This window comes from Lissotriton helveticus, chromosome 9 (assembly GCF_964261635.1).
Source record: "Lissotriton helveticus chromosome 9, aLisHel1.1, whole genome shotgun sequence".
Classification (NCBI taxonomy): Eukaryota; Metazoa; Chordata; class Amphibia; order Caudata; family Salamandridae; genus Lissotriton; species Lissotriton helveticus.
Genome location: NC_136070.1, coordinates 1,209,092,936 through 1,209,118,667, shown reverse-complemented (window position 1 = coordinate 1,209,118,667; position 25,732 = coordinate 1,209,092,936). Strand labels below are relative to the sequence as shown.

Here is a 25,732-nt window from a genome sequence, read left to right as displayed (position 1 = left end):
CTTGTGGCGCTCCCCGGTGCGCGTACCAGTTAGCGCTATTGCCGCGAACGAAAACAACATTGTGACTTATCGCGTAGCCGCGACGCCGTGCGTCATAAGACACGTATCGCCCGAGCGCATACGATCGTGCAGCGTAAGCGCCCCGACGCGCATACGCTACGCGCCCCGGGGCGTGTAGCGTAAGCGCGTCGGGTCATGTGACCTGAAAATAACACTTTTCATTGGTTCCTAACAGTTTTTTTAACAAAGAATAAAATCCCCACCCATTTCCTTCACTTCTTCTTTCACTTTTGTGACTGCAAGACCTGCCTTTTTGCTGTCGGATCTTTGTGGGAATAAAATCTTGGATTATCATGGCTGCCAGACCATCCAGCAGTGAAGATGACTCCAATGAATTTCTTGATGAAGAGGCTCCTCAGCCGAAAGTAAAAGAACACTTTATTTGGAAGTTTTTTCTATTCCTGATGACCAGAAAAAAGTAAATGCTCCAAAAGCGGAGTGCAGGATTTGTCACACTGTCCTGTCACGGGGTGACCCCACTAAGAAATATTCATTTGGTAACTCCACAATGATTCGCCATGTGGAGAGGAGGCACCCCCAGAATTTTGCCCGGGAAAGTGTCAGGGCTCTGGCACGAGAGGCTCCCAGTGATGGGGCCTCTACTTCAACCGGAGGACAAACTGCCTCAGGGAGGGAGCAATCAAAAGAGCAGATTCCCAACATCCAGCCTGCTTTTAATAAAGGCGTTATTAAATGCAGATATTGCGATAAGTTACTTTGCTATGGGGAACAAAGTGTTCTGCTCATGGTTCGAGCATTGGATAACCATCGCTGCCGTTTCCAGCCCTAATTTTGTTTTTTTTTTTGCTCCTGTTGAGCAGTTTCCCATTCCCTGTTTTTGTTCTAAAAAAAGAAAAAAAGAAGAAAAGAAAAGTTCTTTTCAGAACTACCTCCAATTCTCATCAAAGAGCTGTGTTCTTAAAAAAATGAAAAAGAGTAAGTGAAGTGGAGTACATTGATAAACGAGAAGAAAATGAGTGAGAAAGCACAGAAAGGGACGAGAGGAGAAGGGAAGTGAAGCAGGGGGACTGAAAGAAGGTGAGTGTCTGACCTCACCTCATCTGCACCCTGTTACCATCAATTATACCCAATACATTGAGGCCTGTCCAAGGGGCACAGAGGAGGTGAGTCTTGTCCAAGGGTCAGAGGAGGTGAGTCCTCTCCACTGCACTCATGGACACAGGCCTCACCTCCTTTGCACCCCTCGACATACCTCACCTCATCTGCACAATCTACTCCCTAATCTGAGGAAACACAGGTGACATGATTGTAAAAGGTTCAAATATATTTATTTAATCTTGCAGACACTATTTATTCCTTCTCTAAAATGTAAAAGCCATTCATTTGCCCCAAAATCGTTTTTTAAATAACATTTAATAAACAGTGCGCAGATCCTATGTACAAGCATTCAATTTCACTAGTGAAAGATTACTATTTTTCAAAATACAATTCCTCTATCTTGCAAATGTTGATACCAAGCTTTATCAAAAAACATGACACAAACCAACAAGAAAGAAGCTCAATCTGATTCCTAATCTGAGGTAACACAGGTGACATGATTGTGAAAGGTTGAAATATATTTATTTAATCATGCAGACACTATTTATTCCTTCTCAAAAATGTAAAAGCCATTAATTTGCCCCAAAATCGTTTTTTAAATCACACCGCAGGTCCTATGTACAAGGATTCAATTTCACTACTGAAACCTTACTATTTCACAAAATACAATTCCTCTATCTTGCAAATGTTGATACCAAGCATTATCAAAAAACATGACACAAACCAACAAGAAAGAAGCTCAATCTGCTTCCTTCTCTGAGGTAACACAGGTGACATGATTGTGAAAGGTTCAAATATATTTATTTAATCATGCAGACCCATGGTACGCTCCCCGGTGCGCGTACCGGGCGCTTCCCCCGCGAAAATCGTTTTTTTTTTCCGCGGGGCTCTTTTATAGCCCCCACATCAAACCTAGGGGGTCAGGGGGGTCTACCCTGCCCCCTTATGGTCATTTCCCCCTTTGTTTTTGCCACTTCTTGTGTCTCGATCCTACCGAGACACAAGATGGCGGCCGATCCGGACTGTTTGGAATGTTGACAGACACCCGAGAGCCAATCAGCTTTCCGCTCGCGTACTCGCGTAGCGCGCCGGGTGCGCTCCCCGGTGCGCGTACCGGGGCGCGCTTATAGATATATCTATTTTTTTGTACCTAAATTACTCAAAATCCTCTGGAGCACATATCTTGAGACATAGGAAAGGCACATCGGGCTACCAGTCCCTACAATTTTGCCAAGTTTGGTGGGAATCCATTCAGCCGTTCGGGCTAAAAGTGAGTCCAACCGCCCTATGGAAATTAACATGGAGAAAACACGTTTTGGGACCCCCCTTTTATCTCGGCCCCCGCTTGACAAATCCCCCCCAAACTTTCAGGGAAGGAGCAGAGCGGAGCGGGCCATCTAATTTGAGACATTCGCGAAAATTCGTCCACCGGCGCCAAAGTTATTCCCAATAGAATGTTGCGGATTTCCTATGGAAACTAGGTCCTAACTATAACTACCTACTGGCGACCGCCAGTAGGTAATATATATATATATATATATATATATATATATACTAGCTGCCCGTCCCGACGTTGTCCGGGTATGAAATATAATGTGTGTAATGTGTGTATTTGGCAAGGACAATTTATTTTAAAATCTCGCGGTAGACAAAATTTTTTGTTTCATTAGAATAGGGACGGAGAAGGCCCAGCTGCAGCCCTGGTTGATGTTAGCAGGCGCGTGTAATTTGTGTAGTGATCCGCCGCCTGAGCTCGGCTACAGCCCTGGTTGATGTTAGCAGGTGCGTGTAATGTCGTTGAATGAGAGAGTTATCAGCCGCGGGTAAATCCGTTTAATGAGAGAGTTGAGTGACAGCGAGTAGGAGAGGCTGCAGTAATTGTCCCCGCAGACACTCTCATTTGCGTGTTCCCCCGCTTGAGGCCCAGATGCAGGCCTGTTTGATGTTAGCAGGTGTGTGTTCCCCCGCTTGAGGCCCAGCTGCAGCCCTGGTTTATGTTATCAGGCGCGTGTAATTAGTGTACTGATCCGCCGCCTGAGCCCGGCTAGAGCCCTGGTTGATGGTATCAGGATCGTGTAATTTAGTTGAATGAGAGAGTTCAGTAACAGCGCGCAGGAGAGGCTGCAGTAACGTTACTTACCAGGTCTCCAGGTGAAATCGTTTGTCACGCCCCCAGCACACGGCCACACCAGACAATCTTCTGATTAATGTACGACCCACACGGCATGGAGGGCGGAACGTAGCACACGCCCCCATCGTTTCTCACACCCCCAGCGTGCCCCTTGATGCTGCGCACCAACGTAATTGGCGCTTGTATGTACGACTCACATGGCATGAAGGGCGGACACACGTCCCCAGCGTTTGTCACGCCCCCAGAGTCTGTCACGCCCCCAGCCTACGATGTGATGGCCGTATCAGACGCCCCCAGCGTTAGTCACGCCCCAAGCCCACGCCCACAGCACAACGCAGACACGCCCACAAGGGACTACTTTGCTGGCACGGTTCTTTTACCTTTTAAATGTATAGAGGAGTTGGCCTAACAGCTAAGGCGCTCGGACCTGGGGATCTGGGTTCGAGTCTTGGTAACGATGCCAAACATCCTGTGATTCTGAGGAAATCACTTAATCTCCCCGTGCCTAACAAAAATTAATTTTTGTCCTTATGTAATGTAACTGGTGCTATGTAAAGCGCTCTGATACCTGATTCAGTTCGGGTCAAGTTCGCGCTATATAAAACTCAGCAAAAAAAGAAAAATATGTATGGTGGCCATCTGCATAGCCTATGTCCTTCTGCTGCAACTGCCCTTTCCAACGCTGTATTGGGTGTTGTGATTGGTGCTGTGGTTACTGAGATTACCCACCTCAAAGGTTTGGGCTCTCTCTTTATAATATTAGTATGGATTATTTTTTTTAAGTGAAAATAAATTATTTTAGTTGGACAATATTTCCTATAGGGTTTTCTTTTAAGTTGTCTTCACTACTCACTGATTGCTCAGACCCGGATGGTTGATTTTTCCCTGTCCGATTTAGCAGCACTCTCAAACTAATGGTCATTGTCCTGATGATGACCTGCAATCATTCTGGTTGAAACGCCGTCGACTCCCCAGCCTAGAACTTGGGCGCTGGAATCCTGTACATCAACACTGTATGTATTTTGTAATTTTGACCACTTTAAACGTATTCATTGTCTCCGTTCACGCTGTTCTCTTTCAACCCTGTGTCACTGCGCCGCCTACCTTCACTAGCACGCCCAGTGCTCACTTTGTGTGTTATGGTCATTGTATAATTATGTGTACTGTAGTGCTGCTTAACTTCTTACAATAATAGCAATTTCATTCTTTCACCCTACCATTCTCGTTAAGGTCTCCCCTCCTTTGTTCCCCCATCCCTATTGTGATTTATATCACTGTTTTTACTGTCCTGTTTTAATGATTTCCAGTTGAGACATTGTTGTTTGTTGCATACTGCGCTGGGTCTCACCTGGGTTAACGGGCCTTACTCCTGTTATTGTTCCTCCATTTAATTACAAATGCATATATCATTTTGTACCATAGGCACCAAATTCCACATTTTCCCACGTTAGGCCCATTTTTTTAAATTTCTTGGAATACGAGTATTTATTAACTCCGGTAAATATTCCAGTTGGCTGTGCCTTAGTAAATACCTCCACCTGCCCCTTGTTTGTAATCAGGGCCTAAGTCCCACGCTCTATATTTGTAAATCGGTATTAAAATAAAATAAATGCAACTAATGATTTTTAGAATTTTTTTTTTTATTATAAAACATTATGAAGGTTTAAAAATGAATAGCAAAATCACATTAAGATGTTACTCATACTCCTTGATTTAAAATCATGATATAATCAATGTCCCGGCCGGTTATATGATTCTGGCAGAAGGTTCAGTCCATGGTATGCCCATCAGTGAGTTCTCCCCATTCACATCACAGCGCAGCAGCACTTAGCTGGATAGTTGTCGGTGTATACTTTATTCTCCTCTCCATATACAAAATAGGTGTGCGGCTTCTCGCCCCAGGTATAGTTCACCTTGGTGAGTGCAACCAGCTCGATTGTTTGTCTCTAAGAAAGAAAGCAAAACAGCAGAGACACCTTGAAATCAACTGAAGTTCTACAAGAACACTACAATTGTCTGGAGAGTGCTTCCCATGTACCCAGGTCACCATAGCATGTGACTGTTTATATAGCAGTGAAGGAATAGATTTACAATATATCTACATTTGAGCTAGATTAAGTCTTACTTGTGACCATGTTTTACGCAGACCAGGCGAATTGTCTGGATTGCCTAATCTGCATGTTTACATTAATTGTGTTTTTTCTTTTCAGGAAAATGTTTTCTGATAAACCACCCTACACCCTAATAAGAATGAGTAACGGGGGAAGGTAGATGTAGAGGTTTCCCTTTCCCACATTGGAAACACACCTAGTTCTGCTGTTCACATGAGAAATTTCTGTGTTTCCAAGATGAGAAAAGTCATACAATTGGTTTGTGAATCCAATAAGGTTAGGCATCAGACACAGTCATACCTTGAGGAAGTAGCCCCCACACAGTTCTGTGTCCATGAAGCACTGCAGCATGGTCTATACAGTGATGTGACTTTGGAGGCACTCCCTGAGGTAGAGTGTGAACCAGGGAGGTAGTGGGTAACCAGCTATATACCTCATTACCACACTCCTCTAAATTAAGTCCTAAGACTTGATAAAGGCAAGCACTACTTAATGTTGAGAGTTCAATAATGTTGATTATTCACAAATGTATGAAATATGATAAGCACCATTTTTCGAATGGTTATATATGGTATTTGTATATTGCAATCCCAGCCATAAGGCATCAGAGTTCTACTCAAAGGCAGCTATACATTCAATGAGTAATAGGAGAGGCAGCTCACATTTGGGTTCAGACTGGTACTTCATTGTAGTGGGATCTTCTTTAAAGTAGTGTGTCTTCAGGTCTTTCCTACATTGGAGCAGCGTTGTGGTGGACCTAATGGATTTGGGGATGCTGTCCATGATATGGGGTACATAGATGAACAAGCATTTACAATGCAATGGTTTCACCTTTGGAAAAGTTAGAGCTATTGGCATTGTAAATGACAAAATTTGTATTTATGTGTTGGTTTTGAAAACAGATAAATAAATGGCATTGTCATTTAAATTGCCACTAGCTTAATCTCTCGCAAATGTGAGACCTATTGCATTTGCACCCACACATACACACAGAGCCACACACACACACACACAGAGCCAGCCGCACACACACACACAGCCGCACACACACACACAGCCAGCCGCACACACACACACAGCCAGCCGCACACACACACACACAGCCGCACACACACACACACACACAGCCAGCCGCACACACACACACACACACAGCCAGCCGCACACACACACAGCCAGCCGCACACACACACACACAGCCAGCCGCGCACGCGCACACAGCCAGCCGCGCACGCACACACAGCCAGCCGCGCACACACACACAGCCAGCCGCACACACACACACAGAGCAAGCCGCACACACACACACAGAGCAAGCCGCACACACACACACAGAGCCAGCCGCACACACACACACACACACACACACAGAGCCAGCCGCACACACACACACACAGAGCCAGCCGCACACACACACACAGAGCCAGCCACACACACACACACACAGAGCCAGCCGCACACACACACACACACAGAGCCACGGTTTTACTAAACATGGTAAACATCCGAGATAATTCAAACTACAAGTCATCTGCCTAGATCAAAGCTCATTGAAGATAGCTGGAAAAGTATTTTACTGGAAGTCAAACTACCCTGTGCTCCTGGCAATAAGCTATGTCGTGTAAGTGGGGTTTATACCCGCTTTAATCCGATGAACGGTTTGAAAAGGTTACACACTAAAATCAAACTAGTTTGTTAATAAGGCCACTAGGGGGCGCAGAAACGACACTTGATAAGAAAAGCACTGTAACCCTGGTAGCAACCTCAAATCCAATGGCGGGGTGGTCAACCACCTATGGACTAATAATTCGTGAGGGGGCACCACAGACAACAGTATATGAACTCCAGAAAGCATTCAATCGAAACAGGACTTAAAGCGGGCGGAGCCCCCAGACCCTGTAGCATTCTAGAACGGACAAGTCTAGCAATGGAGACGATATCGCGTCAGGATACCGAGACGCCGAATTTGTGATATCCAGATCGACCCAACAGGCAACTGCCGTAAGGAGAAATCTACTTGGTTTTCCCCAAGGAATAGGAGGTGGGATTTTCTGACTATGTAGAACGAACTTCAATTGCATAAGTTAAGCCTTGCTTACTATACACTTACAAGAAATATAAATCCAAAATCTGGGAATTATTTGAGTACCCAGATCACCGGGCTTACCGTAGAAGGAAAACCGAATACAGAAAATTCATATATATGGGAAAACATCTAAAAAACTTTTTTTGGAACACAGCACGTCTTTGAAATATCATTTGCGCCCTGAAGAAGTTCTGGTGACAGAACGAAACGCGTTGGCTGGTGTCTTGTCTCTAAGTGGATCATTAAAAGAACATTGAATTTTGTACATCACGACTCAGCGTCTATATAAGAGGATATTTGAAAGACTTATTAATCTCCCATGATCGGGGGAGACTCACCCTTGTAGCGGTGCTTTTTCATTTAGGACAAAAACATTCTAAAACGGACAAGTAATCGGATCCCTAAAATCTTGTCCTTAACTTTACAGGGGAAAACACGGACTATTTATAAACAATTAATGTAATCTAGGTCAGTTTTGTGTCAGTTTATATTTCACGTTTTATTGAATCTTTCATTTGCAGGACAGTTTTTGTATTTTCCATCTGTAGTCTACAAAACGGCTATGTGGTGCCCAGCAACAAGCCCTAATGGGAACTCAAACGGATCAATGTGACCATGCTCGAAATAGCGTGGTCTTGATGGATAGCCCACTCCAAAAAAAATCTGCAAATAATGACAAACATATGAAAGCCAATGAATGAAAGGGGCTGACCCAAAGTCAACTCTCTCTTCCTGTTCCCTGGCAGAACAGGAAAGCGGTCTATTGCAGGCCTAAAAATGAGCTGTCTTTTATGTCATACAAAAGAGGAAAATCATGAATAAGATGCCGGTTTTGAGCTCATCTGCTCACATGGAGGAAATGGGAGTTGCTAACTATTGCTCTTTTCATCCAGGTGAGGATATTTCTGCACTGGTTTGTATACACCCTTAATGCTTTGAAGTATAAAACAGATGCTCTTTTGTCCTTCACTTGAAAGACTCACCCCCAAGGTTTGGTTTTGGTGACTATAACCACAATTTTAAGATCGCAATGTATCTTAAGCCGTTTAGGACCGAGGGCCAATTTTTCATGCTGGACTTTAGGTTTAGCGTGGGGAAAGCACATGACCCTATTAATAACCATGGATATCACTATCATGCAATCACGATCATACATGGGCAATGTAATGCTAAATATGTTGGCCAACTCATTTTCCAATTTATAGTCCTCTAAAACAGAACACAACAAAATGCAAACACATCTTTCACTTGAAGCAGCTCTTAAAAGTACACCGAGCGGCATCAGTGGCAGGGTTGAAAGTGTCATTTGGAAACAAAATACTGTACCCAAAAATTAATTTCCACACCATCTCCAATTACCATTTTGGTCCATAGCTCTTCATATTTAGCAAGGCCTTCTTCAACACACTCATTCTATGGACCCCCCTAACCCCCCAATGCTCATGCATTCACGATCATACATGGGCAATGTAATGCTAAATATGCTGGCCAACTAATTTTCCAATTTATAGTCCTCTAAAACAGAACACAACAAAATGCAAACACATCTTTCACTTGAAGCAGCTCTTAAAAGTACACCGAGCGGCATCAGTGGCACGGTTGAAAGTGTCATTTGGAAACAAAATACTGTACCCAAAAATTAATTTCCACACCATCTCCAATTACCATTTTGGTCCATAGCTCTTCATATTTAGCAAGGCCTTCTTCAACACACTCATTCTATGGACACCCCCCAACCCCCCCAATGCTCAGCTGCACTTAGACCACAAGAACCAACAGATTCTGCATAATATACATCGAAATACCTCCGAGCTAACTACTCAAACAAACATCAACAGTGCCCGTAATCAGTAAACAACAAAGGTTCAGTCTAAGCATGGGCGTAAAATCCGCTCCGATCGGGGATTTTTCGGATTTTCGGCAAATTCGCAATCCGCGAACTCTCGCGAATTTGTCGAAAATCCGTGATTTCGCTCGCGGCGGATTTTTTGCTTGGTGATACAATATTGCGGCGCGCGGCGTGGTGCACGGCGTTCACTTTCCGTCATTAAGTGTTTGCCGAGTTGTTTTTCTCGATCATATTTTGCGAGTGCTGCGCCATTTTGGATCTTGCTGCGGGTTCCCGCGGGAGTTTGGCGCCCGCGAATACGTAATCGCGGCTTGCCACCTTGCACAGCACGCCTCGCGAGAGTTCGCAATTGCGAACACGTAGTTGCGGCGGACAGGAACAATCTCACACTCGCGAAATAGAGATTTTGCAATTCTGCACAAGAAATCCACCAGCAAACAGGATAAACCTCCAGAAAATGATGATTTTTATCAGAATCACTCCTCAGGTTGACATTTGCATGGCCTTTTTTTTGCAAGGAGTCAATTTTTTTTGGGGGGGGGAGGAAGGAAGTGCCCCACAGTCTCCAACTTCCTGTTCCTGTCCAGCAGGCTCCTCCCAGTGCTTTCTTCATGTGCTGGTCACTTTCATTTGGACCTTGACCTGGAAGGATTACTTTTTGTGGGTGCTGCTGGATATTTGGATTTGAGGCCTTTTTGACTTTCTTTGGATCACTTTTAGATTAGAAATCAACTTTCACAAGTAAGTTTGTTTGGGGCATTACAGTTGCTGCAACTACAATTTTGGCACTTTTTCAGAACATTAAATAAAATATATTGTGGGTAGCCACAGTATCCAGTAGGACCAGGGTTGGTTATGGGTGCATGATACAACTGTTTTGTTGAATTTAAACACCATTGAGGCCATGGATGGGCTGGGATTGTGCTGAATTTTGTGGTTTTTGTCATTTTTTGGGGCTGCTGGTGGGGCCCTTTGCCCAGGGGGGGGTGAGTGTTGCATGGGCCTAGTCTTTCTGTGGGGTGTCTTCTTGAATTTAAACACCATTGAGGCCATGGATGGGCTGGGATTGTGCTGAATTTTGTGGTTTTTGTCGTTTTTTGGGGCTGCTGGTGGGGCCCTTTGCCCAGGGGTGGTGAGTGTTGCATGGGCCTAGTCTTTCTGTGGGGTGTCTTGTTGAATTTAAACACCATTGAGGCCATGGATGGGCTGGGATTGTGCTGTTTTTTGTCGTTTTTTTGGGGCTGCTGGTGTGGCCTTTTGCCAAGGGGTAGTGATGCATGGACTGAGTGTGCCTGTGGGGTCTCACTCTCTTTAATGTAAACATCCTGGATGGCATTGGATTGTGGTGATTTTTGGGTGTTTTTCAGTTTTTTTGGGGTGTACTGTTGATGTGGACTGGCCATGTGGGTGGTGGTGGTGGCCATCTTGAGTGCTGGCTGGTACAGGCAACATGTGCTTGGGGGGCAAGGGGCCATTTTGAAGAGAGGCAGTGTCTGAGGCCTGCACTTATTTTGCCTACTTTTCATCCATTATGCCCAGGGGTAGTGAGTGTTGCATGGGCCTAGTCTTTCTGTGGGGTGTCTTCTTGAATTTAAACACCATTGAGGCCATGGATGGGCTGGGATTGTGCTGAATTTTGTGGTTTTTGTCGTTTTTTGGGTCTGCTGGTGGGGCCCTTTGCCCAGGGGTAGTGGTGCATGGACTGAGTGTGCCTGTGGTGTGGTCTCACTCTCTTTAATGTAAACATCCTGGATGGCATTGGATTGTGGTGATTTGTGGGTGTTTTTCTGTTTTTTTGGGGTGTACTGTTGATGTGGACTGGCTTGGGGTGCAAGGGGCCATTTTGAAGAGAGGCAGTGTCTGAGGCCTGCACTTATTTTTCCTACTTTTCATCAATTATGCCCAGGGGTAGTGAGTGTTGCATGGGCCTAGTCTTTCGGTGTGGTGTCTTGAATGTAAACATCATGGATGGCATGGGATTGTGCTGATTTTTCTGTGTTTTTCGATTTTTTGGGGTGTATAACTGAACTGATTTTCCTCTGTCTTCCATTGCTTTTAGGTGCACAAGACTCAAGAGAACCACCAGTGCCAGGAAGTCCTGCAGCGGTGTGTGTGCGTGCAGCATAACGTCACGCGACGTCACGTCTGGACACAGACAACTCTGCAACTCGTGCAACTGCTGCCTGCTGTTCTGACCTGCTCTGAAGAAGATGGCCCCAAAAAAAGTTACCCGTAGCTCCTCTAGCAAGAAAGTTGCCAGTAAGGAGCAGAAGAAGCAAGTTACCAAGGAGACTGGTGTGCCGGCCGCCCCTTTTTTTGGGAGTAAAAAAAAAAGTATGCCTGCAGCAGCAGCGGGATCTGCTGGGGACCAAGCTGGGAGCAGCACCCCCGCTCCATTGGGCTCAGTGCCACCACCACCACCACGCCAACTTAAGTCCAAGCCCTTCACTGCTGCAGAGGCACTTAGTCTAGTTGTTCAATCACCATCGACCAGTGATGTTGGCTCATCGCAAGAAAGTAGCAGCAATGTCCCTCAATCAACACAGGTTGTTGTAACTCATCTGACGAGTGTTGAACAACCACAGCCGCAACAAAAACCACATGTGCAAGTACAAGCCCAAGTACATGTGGAAGGAGAGGCAGCGCAAGGAGATGCGCAAGCAGAGGTGCATGGAGGGTCACAAGTGCCCACAATAGTTGTTCCTCCCGAAGTAGGGGCACATCAGGAAATCGACAATCAAGGCGAGGTATCATTTGAGAAAGACACTCCTCCTGATGATCATTCATTGTCTTCCACACCCCTAGCAAGGAAGAGATCAAGGGTGGTGTCTACATCTTCTTCAAGCACACCTCCTTCTGATGATACGGATCAAAATTGGGAACCAGCACCACTGCCGTCTGAGAGTGAGGCACACCATGATCTGACAAAGGTAGTTAAGCGTAAAAGGAAGCTCGTCCAAAGTCTCAGAGTTATGGAGTGTGATGATGAGGCTCAACAAGAAGTGGCGGATACTGCTGCTGATGAAGACTCTGACAACGACGACCCAGTCATCATAAAGGTCACTGCAGCCCCAGCGGGCATGCAGCAAACAGACATTTTGACCCTAGCCCGAAAAGCTGCTGAGCGTGATGATGATGATGTTGTCGACGAGGAGGCAGTGGAAACACCACAATCATTGGAGTTAAGTAGTACACCAACTCGTACCGCTTCCATATTTCTTTCTCGCAAGAAGGGACCTCCATCCACCTCGACCTTAATTAGTGGCGGTGAAAGTGCACAACGTACAAAAGTTGGGCAATCCAGATCCTCCACTTTATCTGGCATTAGCAGCATGACCACCACCACCAGTATCGCCGCCTCCTCCGGCCCCCACAGACACTTCAAGTCCCCAGTTTGGGACTTCTTTACTGTTTGCCCAAAAAGGGAAAAGTTCGCCATTTGTACCATTTGTAAGCTTGCAGTTAGTCGTGGTAAGTTTGGTACCAACTATGGTACCGGAGGCCAGAGACGTCATCTTAAGAGACAGCACACTGTCCAATGGTTTGCGCACCTAAAGGCGATCAAGGAAGCCCGAATTGGAAGTCAAGAAAACGTTGATGTTTCATCTGATGATGACGAGGAGGAAGAAGACGTGTCAAACACTTCACTTACACCCAGTACCCCTGTCAGCAGCACACCCCATGTGAGGCACACTAAGAGTGGTGTAGCGAGTGAGACACCAACGCGAAAAAGTTCACCAGCGAGCATTATTGGGTCAAGGAAGTCATTATCATCCCGTAAATGCTTGGTCCAGGGCAACATTAGAACCATGTTTTCTTCAGACGCGCCATATGAACGCAACCACCCACCGACGCGTCTGTATAACACTAAGCTGGCTAAAATGCTAGCTGTGGACCTTCTCCCTTTTTCTTTTGTAGAAGCGGTAGGTTTTCTAGAATTAGTGGCAGCGCTCTGCCCTAAATGGAAGGTTCCTAGCCGGTTCTATTTTGCCAGAGTTGCGGTTCCAGCACTACATGAAGATGTGCTGGAGGTGATTGGAGCAGCTTTGCAGAAGAGTGCTGTTCACACTATACATCTGACAACAGACATGTGGACCAGTGGCGCAGGCGCGGATTACATGTGCATCACTGCACACTGGGTCTCTTTTTCAGGTGTTAAAGCAAAGCTAAACGCAGGTGTTGACCCGGACCAAGTTTTTAAAGCTGCTCGGAAACATGCAACACTAGCCATGTTTGGCTTGGAGAAAAGTCACACAGCACGAAACATTTTGGACGAGTTTAACAAAAAGGTCTTTCACTGGCTGTCCCCAAAACAACGCCGGATTGGTTATGTTTCCACGGATAATGGCGCCAATGTAGTTAAGGCCATGGCGCTGGGTGACTATTTCAGAGTGCCGTGTTTGGCGCACTGTATCAACCTGGTAGTTCAAAAATTCTTGAGTGATAAAGACAGTCCAGCGTGCGAGGTAATGGCCACCTGCCGAAAAATGTGCAACCATTTCAGCCATTTCTTTTAAGGCCCGGAAGCATCTGAGGAGCCTGCTACATGAACGTCGAATGCCAGTGAAAGCACTCATCCAGGAGGTGGCAACACGTTGGAACTCAACCTTCTACATGCTTGAGCGTCTGTATGAGCAGTATACGTACTCGATCACTATTTCTTAACACTGGGTACAGCTCAGAAGGACCTGAGGATGGATGCGGCGCACTGGGAAATAGTTAAAAGCCTGACAGAAATGCTTCGTCCTTTTGAGGTCTTCACGCGTGCAGTCAGCAAGGAGGACTGTAATTTGGGAAAAGCTATCCCATTGTTGTGCATGCTGGAGCACCAACTGAAGGCGGTGTCTTCTGAGTTAGAAAAAGATGAAAAAAACAAAGACCCTTTTGTTTTGTCGGAGAAATTATTAGAGCGCCTACATGGTGATGAACGTCTTAAAATGATCAACTCAGAACAGCATTACATTTGTGCTACTATTCTGGATCCACGCTACAAAAAGGCGCTGGCAGGCCAAGCATTCTTTCCTTTTGCTGATGAAGATGTTAAAAAGTACAAACGTTGGCTAGCCTGGTCAGCCAAGAGGTTTGAAAAAGAACGGCAGGATATTGAAGGAGAAGGCAGTACATCAGCATCAGCATCAGCAGGCCATCCCCAGTCAAAAGAATCCACTTCTGCACCTGTGGCTGTGGCACAAGTGACCTCTCAGCCGTTAAAGACACCGGCAACCGGATCATCTGCACCACACACAAGAGTAACATTGGCTGCTGAAGAGGATTGGCTAACTTTGCTTGGGTATGGTTCTCGAAAAAATGTCACAAGCACAGCAAAAAGTAAGCAAAGTGGAGGAACCGTTGAGGACCTTGAGTCGATGGTGCAGGACTATCTGAATGACTCAACAGAGGTCTTTCTTAATGATGAGCCATTGCAGTATTGGCATGGGAAAAAACAATTGTGGCCACAGCTCTCCAACCTGGCTATAAACTACTTGTCTTGCCCACTCGCAAGTGTGTCTTCTGAACGTGTTTTCAGTGCTGCTGGTGGCATTGTAACTCCCAAACGGAGCCGCCTCTTGCCCAAAAATGTGGAGAGGCTAACAATGATCAAGATGAATCAGCACCTCATACCACCAGATTACAAAGTACGAGAAAGCACGCCGCATGAAGACGAGGAGGACAGCAACGTAGATGAGGGAATTTGTTCTCTGTTCGGTGACGCTGAACTCATCCTGCCTGAATTCGCAGAGTATGATGACAAACTCTTATTCTTATTCCCTGACACCGAGCCCTGAAAATGAGACAATGAATCAATACATTTCTTTTTCGTCCTTATTCACTTTTATTCCTGTGTGTCTGTCTTTCTTTGTTTTGCACAGTTAATTTAATTCAAACTTTAATCACCTAATCACAAAAACAAGCCCATCAGCAGAACTGTCTTCACTTGTTTGCTTATTGATTTGAAGGTGCCGCAGTCTACATTCCTCAGGTTCACAAGTTCAGAAGAACATGCTCCTCTATCCTCCTCCTCCAGACTCCTATTTCCCTCAAAGCAGAGGGCTGGATTACGCCCAATGAAGAAAGACTCAGCACTTGTGGAGGTGTTCTACTTCTTTGCGGGTGAGTTGACGGCTCTGGGCCCATTGCTGTGAAGCTCTAATAACGGATAAAAGTGTTTTGGACCAAATATGAGGCGGAAATTTCTTGCCGTTTTTGCTGACTTGCTTGCCTTTGAGGTGCTCTTTGGCGGGGTTCTGGGTGTTTGTGGGTGACTTTTGGGGTCTGGGAGCACTGCTGCGACAGTCTAATCTTGATTGCATTTGCTTTTCAGGAAATCCGTGGTGGAAAACAGGAGGTATGATGATGACCTAGCTGCACAGCGCGTTTGAACCGAAGGCCGAGAGATATTGTAAGTATGAGATTTTGCTTTTTGGCTGTTTGGGGGTGTTGTCGCGTGCTTTTTTGCGGGTGGGTTGGCGGGTCTCTTGGGGCATTCCTGGGAAGGTCTAATACCGGATAGAAGTGGTTTGGACAAAATCCATGCAGATTTTTTTTTTGCTATTTCTTCTGACATCTTGCTCAATGTAGCGTTTTCGGGGGCCTGTTTGGGGGGCTTCCTGGTGTTTGTGGGTGGGTTTTGGTGTCTCTGTCGGAGCACTGCTGCGAAAGTCTGATCTTGATTGCATTTGCTTTTCAGGAAATCCGTGGTGGAAAACAGGAGTTATGATGATGACCTTGCTGCACAGCGCGTTTGGACCGAAGGCCGAGAGATATTGTAAGTATGAGATTTTGCTTTTTGGCTGTTTGGGGGTGTTGTTGCGTGCTTTTTTGCGGGTGGGTTGGCGGGTCTCTTGGGGCATTCCTGGGAAGGTCTAATACCGGATAGAAGTGGTTTGGACAAAATCCATAAGGAAAAGCCTTTTGGCACTTTTTGTAACTTAGGGTTCGTTAGGGTTAGCCCTAGCAGCAGGATTGCATGTGTTTCGGGGTGTTCTAGATTTTTGCAACTGAGTTCTGGGGTCTTAGAGCACTCTTGGAGCGATGCTGGCTATGGATACTTTTGCTTGCTTGCAAGTGGTTTGAATACAATCCACGGTGGGTAAGGGGGTATTTGGGCCTACTTTTACTTTCAAAGTACGTTTTGTCACCATTTTTCTGCTAGGCCTCGTTTTTTGAGATCTGATTGGGGGTCTTCTACATTTTTGCGACTGGCTTTAGTAAGGGTCTTGGTGGGAGCATTGCTGGGAAGGTCTAATTTTGTTCTAAAACACAGTTTACAGTACACCTAGCTTGAGGGGAAAGATCCGCTAAATTAATTTGGCCATACATATTTTTCCTTCAAAAGGTGACTCAGACAGAGTACGCAATTTCAAAAATATTGTACTGTCTATTAGGAAAATCAAAGTGTGACTTTTTGCACCACACAGCGTACGTACCTTATATTTATTTATCAGTGGTATTGTAATAGCACTTCCTGTTTTCCGTTCAATAATTACAGGCCGGGTTTCAGTCAACATCCGCCAGGCAGGCAGTGGACAGGGTGTCTTCTGTCAGTGGTCACCAACATTGATGGACGAAGCGTCAGCTGGAAGGGAGGAGTGCCGCTAATAAGAGGAATTGTTTGCTGCATGCAACTTACTTACCAAATTCAACAGGACAACTCCAACAACATACAGATACAGTATCCATTGTTTTCTTCTATGAGTGTGACTGCATTTCTTGGATCTCTCTCTGCTTCTAAATTGATCCCTACAGCCATTCTATAGGTTTTCATTCGGCTAATTTTTAAACCTAATTTAATGTAAGAAGTGTTTCTCTGAGTGCAGAGATAGGCTAGTCAAAACGCTGCAGCCCTGTACTGTCACATTCTAGTACTACTTACTTTTCAGTAACAATGCATGCACTTCCTTTATGTCACTTAAAAGATTTGTGGTTAGCTTTAGTTTGTACCCAAAGATTTCTTTATCTTCAATTATTGTTTGTCCATGCTGTGCTTTTTTTTTCTTCTCTCAACAAAACCTACCCAAAAAGAAACCCCCATTCCCATCCATTTTCCAAACCCTAACCCTCTTCCCCCGGGCTGTGTGGTTTTGCTTGATGTCTGACTAAATGCCATCAATAATTCCACACACTTGCTGGGGAGGATAAGGTCATAGCAACAGGCTGGTGAAGGAATCCGAGGATATATTCTAGACTTACTCAGCTTCAGTACTATTTCTTGTAGTAGTAGGAGCCAATGTCAAATAAATTCAACGCAAGTACTAGTTATACTTGCAATACTTTACCATTTGTTAGGCTACATTGTGGCACTGTTCAAATGTACTGTCACCTGCTATATTCTCTATCGTATCGTAACCGTTGCAATGCTACAGTAAGGACAAACCAGGTTTCGTTTTCTTTTTTTCCATAGGCATACAACTGCCACTGTGTCACACCACTAGTACCACCGCAATGAGGACATTTCATCCGCCCAGGATTGCCAACCTTAATCCCCATTTCCCGTGGAGCCAGCCCTGGGCCTAGCCCTAATTTCAAACACAAATTACAGGTAAGATAAGCGTTTGGTGGGAGGTAGTATAATGGAGTATTAGGACTAGACAAGAGATTGACGGTAGTACTACTAAAGTCCTAGGACTCTTCAGGAAAACAAACTTACTGTTAAACCCCCACCCACCAGACTCAAAAGCAGTAAAAAACAGGTATGGTCAGATAAAGTTTAAAAAAGTATATTTATGTAGCCCTAACAAAATAATCTCCCTCAAGACCCTCCCTAACCCCAACGATTGTCTTTCAAAAGTCCCAAAAAGAACCCAACTCCCAAATCCCACCCCCCAAAAGTCTCTAAAAAAAGGGAAAGGGACACTACACTACAAGAGGGTGCTGCTGTTGAATTTTGCGGCCAGGGCATCATACTCCTTGCGGAGGGTGGCATGGTCGAAGCGGAGGCCCTCCACCAAGTTCTTGTACCTAAGGACCTCCTGCTCCAGGTACGACATTCTGAGTCCTAAGCGGCGCTGGCGTGCCTTGCAACTCCTGTGGGGGGCAGCTGATGTCTTTGCTGCTTGGCGGTGGCGGTTGGCTTTGGTAGCCCGGCTCCGTACCGCTGGAGCACTGCGCTGGCTGGCAGCCCGTGGGGGCACGGAGGAGGATGCAGCTGTCCCAGTGGAGGATGTTGTGGTTCCACCGGTTGACTGCGTGTCCTCCTCCTCCAGGGCCACCAGCCGCCGATATTCGGCGACAGTGGCATCCAGCCTCCGTTGCCGGGCTATTCGAGCCTGCTCCCTCCGTGATGTCGATTTGGAAGGAGCAACTATATGAAGAAAGAAAGACATACTCTGTAACCAATGCTCCTTAACATTAATAACACAAAGTGATTGAGCCGAAAGTTGTGTCACAGTACAAGTAGCAAATTGAAAGCACAGTACATAACTATTGAGGACAGTATCTATCTAACCTCTCACTTCTGCATCCTTGCTCTAACATTAGTGGGAGTTTAATGAACAAATTCTACGACCACTATGGACTTCCATTACAGTCGACTATGACAGTACACCAGTCTTATTCTTCTTCTTCTCTCTTGTTTAGGAAAATTGGTACGTTATCTTATGCAAGCCGGCAGAATGCCAGCGCAGTGAACTTGCACCCGAGAAAAACAGACGCACACCATTATGAGTGAGACAGACTTGCGTTACTGTACCGGTCCAGTACATGCAGGTGGTGAAGCTATTACTTTTCTATTACGGGTGGCACTGAGAATACTCTGTTACAAGGGCTACTGCTTAATTAATTTACCTTTCACCCTACAGTACAAATGAGTACTAGAAAAGGAAAATGAAGAAGCTAAATAATTTGATTATCTATCACTTCACATGGGATGTATTTGATGAAATATGGGATGACTTTAGGTGCTTTGCTTATTATTGAGTGAACAGTGATACACCCACACATGAATGACGTACTACTACTAAACTAAAGTTATTAAGAGAGGTACGGAGTGTCCACCGTAATAACCGGATATATGCTGTGCTTGCAGTTGCAATACAAACTACTGCTACTATTCATGGTAGTATTGGACAAATTTACAATTTCTTTTCCTTGCCAGTTGCCTTCCCTACACTGGAACGGACGTGCGGGTGTGGTGTTACATGCTCTTCAAGGTAACACTTAGTTCATCCAGTGACCGTCTACTCTCTCTAGATACACATATGCTATCTAAGAGTCAGATAATACCATGCTCCAGGCATCCATCCATTCAAAGTATATGCACACATACAGTTTCTGTTTCACCCACCCAGGCTGTTCTCCTTCCACCCATCCTTGCTTCATCATTGACCCAGCCATGCACCATACCATATTCTTTCCTTCCCAGCCACCTCGGGGACCAAGCAAACACATATCATTCTTCTTTGCCAGCCATCATAAAATTTCTCGTCCTTCCACACTTACTTACACCCTTCTTTCACTTTTCGTTCATCCCATCCATCAAGTTCATCTAAGATCTTATTGGGATTCTTCTCACCAAAAACTTCACAGCTAAGTCGAAGTACATTTAGAGGAGGCTACTACCTGGTTGATTTATTATACACCCGTGCAGAAAGCACACTATGCAGTCTTCAATCTCAATAAGTAAGGAATATATAGCTTACCTCTTCCCGCCACCACCGTGTGAACCCTCACAGGAACGTCCGGCACTTGCACCGCATCCTCCCCAGAGTCCTCGTCCAACACCACCACCTCCGCGCTGGCCCCGCCACCAGATGTTACACCTACAAAGTACATTTAAGAATGTTAGAAATACACCACTCACTACTATATAATATTTGGTCTAGGAGGAATAAAGAAATGTTAAAAAAACGAAATACAATGTAATAATTTGTAACTGTATACTCTAAAGTAAAAATGTCCCTTTTTCCAGGGAAGGCTGTTGTCTTGCTGCACTTTTTGGCACAACTGATGAATGCTTGCTTTTTATTTTTAACACACGCCACTTTTTCTCCTAACAGAAGCTTGACTTCTAAGAACACGATCAGGGTCAAGCTCAAGTTCAAACCAGGTGAGAGCTCAGCTCGACCACAAGAAATTTGTCCAATTAATCGTTAGCACTAAGCACTTTTCCATTTTCAGTTAAACGTTTACTTTTATGCCAACGTTTATTTTAATAAATGTGTTTAGTTTTAATAAAGCTTTTAAACTTAAATAGACTCTGTGGTTTTTGGTCCTCCAGACTAGAGTGGATGAGCTAAAGTTTTTGAAATTTTTGCAAGCATGAGTGCCTCTGACACTTCTTGACTGTGACTCCGTACTCTTGCCCTGCGTTGGATAATCTAATGATCATTGGGGATATATCATCGGTGACTTAGGGAGCTAAATGACTCTGCCACACTATCTAGTCAGTAAGGAGATTGGGGGTTCTTCAAAGTCTGATATCACTGAGGTATGTGGAAAGAAAGTCTACCTGCGTCTATTATAATTGATAAACAATGCACTATTTAGTGTTCATAGTTCGGTTTGTGCAGATTTGTCCCTGCAACAGTAGTAGAATGGATTGCCCTCCTATCCAAACCAAAAGTAAAGTAGTATCTTATTCTTTCTTGGTGGTCATTCACCTTTTTATTGTTGGCAATTGTCAAAGCATAAACATTTAGAAGACTTGAAAAGCCATTATGGAAAATCCCAGACGACTGCACTCCTCAGTGCATAGAGCTATTGCTGACTAGAATGGGAGTCCAATGGAATTGCCAAATGTGCAATCTTAGTTAGCTACACAGACCGACTAATAAGAATAATCTAGTAATACCACAGGGAGTCATAGTCGAGGCAGGATAAGAATTTAGATCCAGTCTACAAGAAGATCAAAGACGATTTAGAAAAAATCGAATGAGGAACGCTAGGAAAAAATAGGTACTCTATATTAAAATTAAAACTTACTGGGGCCAGCAAAGGAGCCCTCGCCTGCCCGATCCTGGCCTGCATCCTCCTGAGCAGCACCCTCCTCCTCCTCCTGTGTCCTCTTGCCCTTGGGGGGAGCTGATGTACAACATGAAAGAAAGAAAGACCAGAAAACATGGATGAGATTTGTCAACCAAATCAAACATTTCAAAAGAACAATAACAAAATATTTTGGAGAAATAGCAAATAGATAGACAACTATTCCACGGGATATATTGACCAATCTCATATGGTATACTACGTTATTCGTATTGCCTGATTTGCGGACCGTTGACTTTGATAGTTCCTATGTAACTCACTAAACAGACTACTAAAAAGGTTTGCCTAGGCCTGGCAGGCAGCAGTCTGCAGCATTCGAAGTGACAGACAAAGTCCATCGTGCTTGCAGATCAGTGAATACTCAAACTATCAATCCACCGACCACCACCACTATTTCTTCTTATAGCCATGTGTCTAAAGGAAGTACTGGACTTCAGTCTGTTGGGGCTGATTTAGAAGTCCCTTGCGGCTCATTTTCCTCCATTGTTGCGTGACTTTTGTGACGCAGCGGCCGAACAAAAGAGGCGCCATGGTGCGGCGTATATATATAAAAAAAATGACGCATATGGGAGATGCATCACGTTGTAAAGCCCTGCGCCATCAGGGGGCGTTCCGGCGCAAGGGAGGGCGTTCCTGCGCAGGAACGAATCCTAAAAGTGGCTGAGGTAAATCTACAAGATGTCAATCAGTCTCTTATAGGACAATGATGCGTGACTGAAACACTGCGCCTGCTTGAAGCCGACGTACGGCTTGATGCAGCATTGGGGAGATAGGGCACCCCAGAGCATTGCTGGAGCTGCGCCATCGTTGGCACGCAACTCCAGCAATGCGCCGCCTTTACGGCACAGATGCGTAAGGCTTCTGTGACGTTTTGGGCCCATGGGTGGTGGTGGTGGCATGGCGCACAATTACTGCCGCATCCCTGCTACTTTGCAGGGATGCGCCGGTAATTGAAAATATGACCCTTAGTGTCTAGCATTACGCAGTTCTTTACACTACACTCATACATCATTTCTCAGGCCAATGAAATGAACACAAAATACAAAACAAATAAGCATAGTAGCAAGCAAGGCTACTGAGAAGGAGAGCAGTGCACCTGAAATGCATAGAAGATTTTGAAATATAATTTACCTACAATGTAATCGGCAGCATTATTGCTCTTGGTAAAGAACAAAGATTTGCAAATAACAGAGCTGGATAAAACAGAGTAGTGATGAAATAGCTAGAAATAGCTACTACTACTCACCAAGCCCGGGGACCTCTACGCCGAGCGCGTCCAGCAAGTCGCATTCCCGGTCCATGACATCCGTCCAGCGGTGGGTGGCCTGGTTATAGGTGCGCTGGACCCCAGAGAGTTAAAACATGGCCCGGCACACCTTCTCCCACCGCTTCCGGCGCTCCCGGATGCCATAGCCGGTTGCGATCTTGCCGCCTCCCAGGATGGTCTTGGGGAGGCGGCGCTGGACGTGGAATATTAGTGCAGCCACCTCCTCCGCGCTAAAGATCTCCAGTGGCATCACTAGCTCCCCCCTCAAACGCCCGCACGGGAGCCGGGCACGGGGTGCGGGACCCTTCCCCTTCTCAGGGTGCTTCCCGGCTCCCTTTGCCATGGTCTGGGCAGAAATGAAGTTAAATAATAAAGAAGAAATAGAATAGGGAAAAAGAAAAGGAAAGAGTTTAAAAAAGTAGTTTAAAATTAACAAAAAGTAGCAGAAAACACAAAAATATAGAGCTAGAAAAATAGAGGGATAGATAATAAGTAAAATAGATCAAAAAAACTTCAAACAAGCAAAGGATGGCAGAGATTCAGAGAGGATACAGAAAGCATGCCCAGAACCATAGCAATGAATGAGAAACAAGATGGCCGCGCCCGTTCACGACCGCGTGGGTAAGTTCGCGCGAGATTTTCCTCGCGATCACGCGCGAAATTGTACTAGCGAGCAGCACACTTTGCGAGATTACACATAGCGGCCGGAAACGGAATTACGTCACGCAAACAAGATGGCCGCGCCCGTGTACGACCGCTAGGGTAACTTCGCAAACGTATCGCTACAAGCGCCTTGCGAACACGCACAAAATCACGCGAACATACACGCCGCAAAAAAAAAAATAGTGTATTCGCACGCATTCGCGGCTTCCGAAATCGATCTCCCACGGATTCGCGCCCCGCAAATGGCGCGAAATTGCAGAAAAACGATTTTTGCTAAACTGAAAGCAATCAGCAGGTGCAAAAGTTCAAACTTAACATTAGTAACCATTCACTCTAGTGCTTCCTGAGGGGCCCCTCCAGAGTTCAGTTGCCTATTTGCAACTATTCTATGACCCTGCTATGACCCAAACAGCAGGCTCATTGAATAGCTACAAGTAGACCATAAAGGTCCTGTGAAAAAAAATGTCACTGCAACAGAAAGGAAATTACAGATAAGGAAGGAAGCAGGTGCCAGCCAGACTGGAAGTTTCAAAATTACTGACACATTAATCACCCCCAAATTAATTCATGGCAGTTGAAGAAGGGCAGGTGTGCTTGCTTTCACTGCAACAGAAAGCAAATTACAGATAAGGAAGGAAGCAGGTGCCAGCCAGACTGGAAGTTTCAAAATCACTGACACATTAATCAACCCCAAATTAATTCATGGTAGTTGAAGCAGGGCAGGTGTGCTTGCTTTTTTTCACCCCCATAATCTACAGTGATAAACAAACCTAATGGGTGGCAGTGAGGATGTACCAGAGAGTGGCATGGGTGTACCAGAGGGTGGCAGTGGTGAAACAGAGGGTGCTGTGAACCTGTGATGATAAACCAGACGTAGAAACAACATAGTCGCGGCCGTTGCGAGCCGAAAAGTAAGTTCGCAATTGCGAAATGGTCCACAAATCCTCGCGAACTCTCGCCAACACAAAAAACGTAAAAATCCGCAAATCCGCGAGAGTTCGCAGATTTTGCGTATTGCGAATCCGTAAATTCGCAAATTTGCGTACGCGAGATCCGCTAGATCCGCCCTATCCCAGCTGGTGAAAGTTCCTGCTCACACATCTTGCTACCCCATAAACTTCACGTTTGAGTGTCACATGATGTCCTGAAACGATCCCCAGCCAACAAATACAATACCAATGCCACAAATAAGGAGCAGCACCAACCCACAACCACACGAAATCATGTACCATCAACACACACCCCTCATCCAAACCATCTTAAGAAAAGGACTTTTCTGCCTCACTATAACTCCACACACATAATACAACCAGCTTGTAAACCACAAACAGGATTTAGGCGAAATCGTGATAATCTCTGATAATTAACAGACTCCCTCACTCGGCTGCTTCCTAAGCGCCGTAACTTATTCCACGTAACTGAAATTTGTATCCCTGTTATCCAGAGTGTCTCGTGATTAACCCGGGATGCTTCAGTGCGCTACAAGCGCTGTGATATAGGGGAAGGTAAACATTGAATTTCCATCAGTGGCAATGAGCGGGGTTTGAGCAGACGTTAGCTGCGCATTCGAATACAAAAAAAGGAAAGAGAACGGCTGACAAAGGTTATGCACTAGTACTTATGTTGTATGATATTTGTATCAATGTCCTGTGCACAAAACGTCCAGAGTGTGCCGAACTAACACTCCACTGCCAGGCAGATCTGAAAAATCATATACAAATGGACGGTGCACCAGAGAAGAGCATCCACAAGGTCCAATTCGTGTTAAGATAATTTCTTTATTGAATTTCCAATCAAAACCAAACTCCTCAGCCAACGCGTTTCGTTCTCAAGGAACTTCGTCAGGGCTATATAATAAAAGAGAATTTCCTGTAGATTAGTTCATTATTATGACTCGAATTAAATAATTAGCAGGCCACTTAATAGATGGCCAATAAATTTCTTAGGCAATATTTTCAATGAACCGCGAGTGAATCTTATATTTAGGCCGACATAAGGTGGAATTCCCGCCGTATAGTAGCCTTGGGAAAAATTCCAATCGTGGTCGGTCACTCGCAATGTCCGTGTTCGGAAGGTTAAAGAGTGCGCAAAAAGCTGCGCATTCGAGCCTGCCCCCTCTGTTTTAAGTCTAAACTGCCCTCGGAGCATGCCCCAAATAGTTCCGCTGAGGGAGGGGTGTGCGAAGCCCTGGAGTCTCCCGCCTAAACAGTGCGCCTTACCCGATGCCACTGGCCCCGGTTGGCCACGGTCGGTATGCCGCTCTAGAACCCTGTGGCCACCCGGCAAGGAGACAAGCGCCCTATGGTGAGAACATTAAGCTTGACCAACTCGCAGGGGGGAGTTTGAACCTTGCTTCCGACTGCACATCCTGTGCTCTACTACTAAGCAACAACCCCGGTAACCATCGATTTCCCCCCCCAGAGCAAGTTTCTCCAGGCCTTATCAGCCTTGCCCCCATGCTCACCTCCACTGCCTGCGGACTCGTCTTCGGGGGCACCGCCACCGGCTCTGCCCCCACTCAGCGGTT

The 25,732-nt window shown here is 45.5% G+C and overlaps 1 protein-coding gene across 3 annotated transcripts in view; it reads right to left on the bottom strand.

Moving 5' to 3' along the window:
* LOC144782352 (protein SSUH2 homolog) overlaps window positions 1-25,732 on the bottom strand; it is a 274,648-nt gene that overhangs the window by 100,534 nt on the left and 148,382 nt on the right. Inside the window, exon 12 of one of the 3 annotated variants that reach the window (XM_078661669.1) lies at window positions 4,870-5,196. The exons of the other annotated variants lie outside the window; for them this stretch is intronic. Coding sequence (XP_078517795.1) covers window positions 5,056-5,196 — 141 coding nt within the window. The 3' untranslated portion in view covers window positions 4,870-5,055. Of the gene's footprint in view, window positions 1-4,869; window positions 5,197-25,732 lie in introns of those variants that run through there. 3 annotated transcript variants of the gene reach the window in all.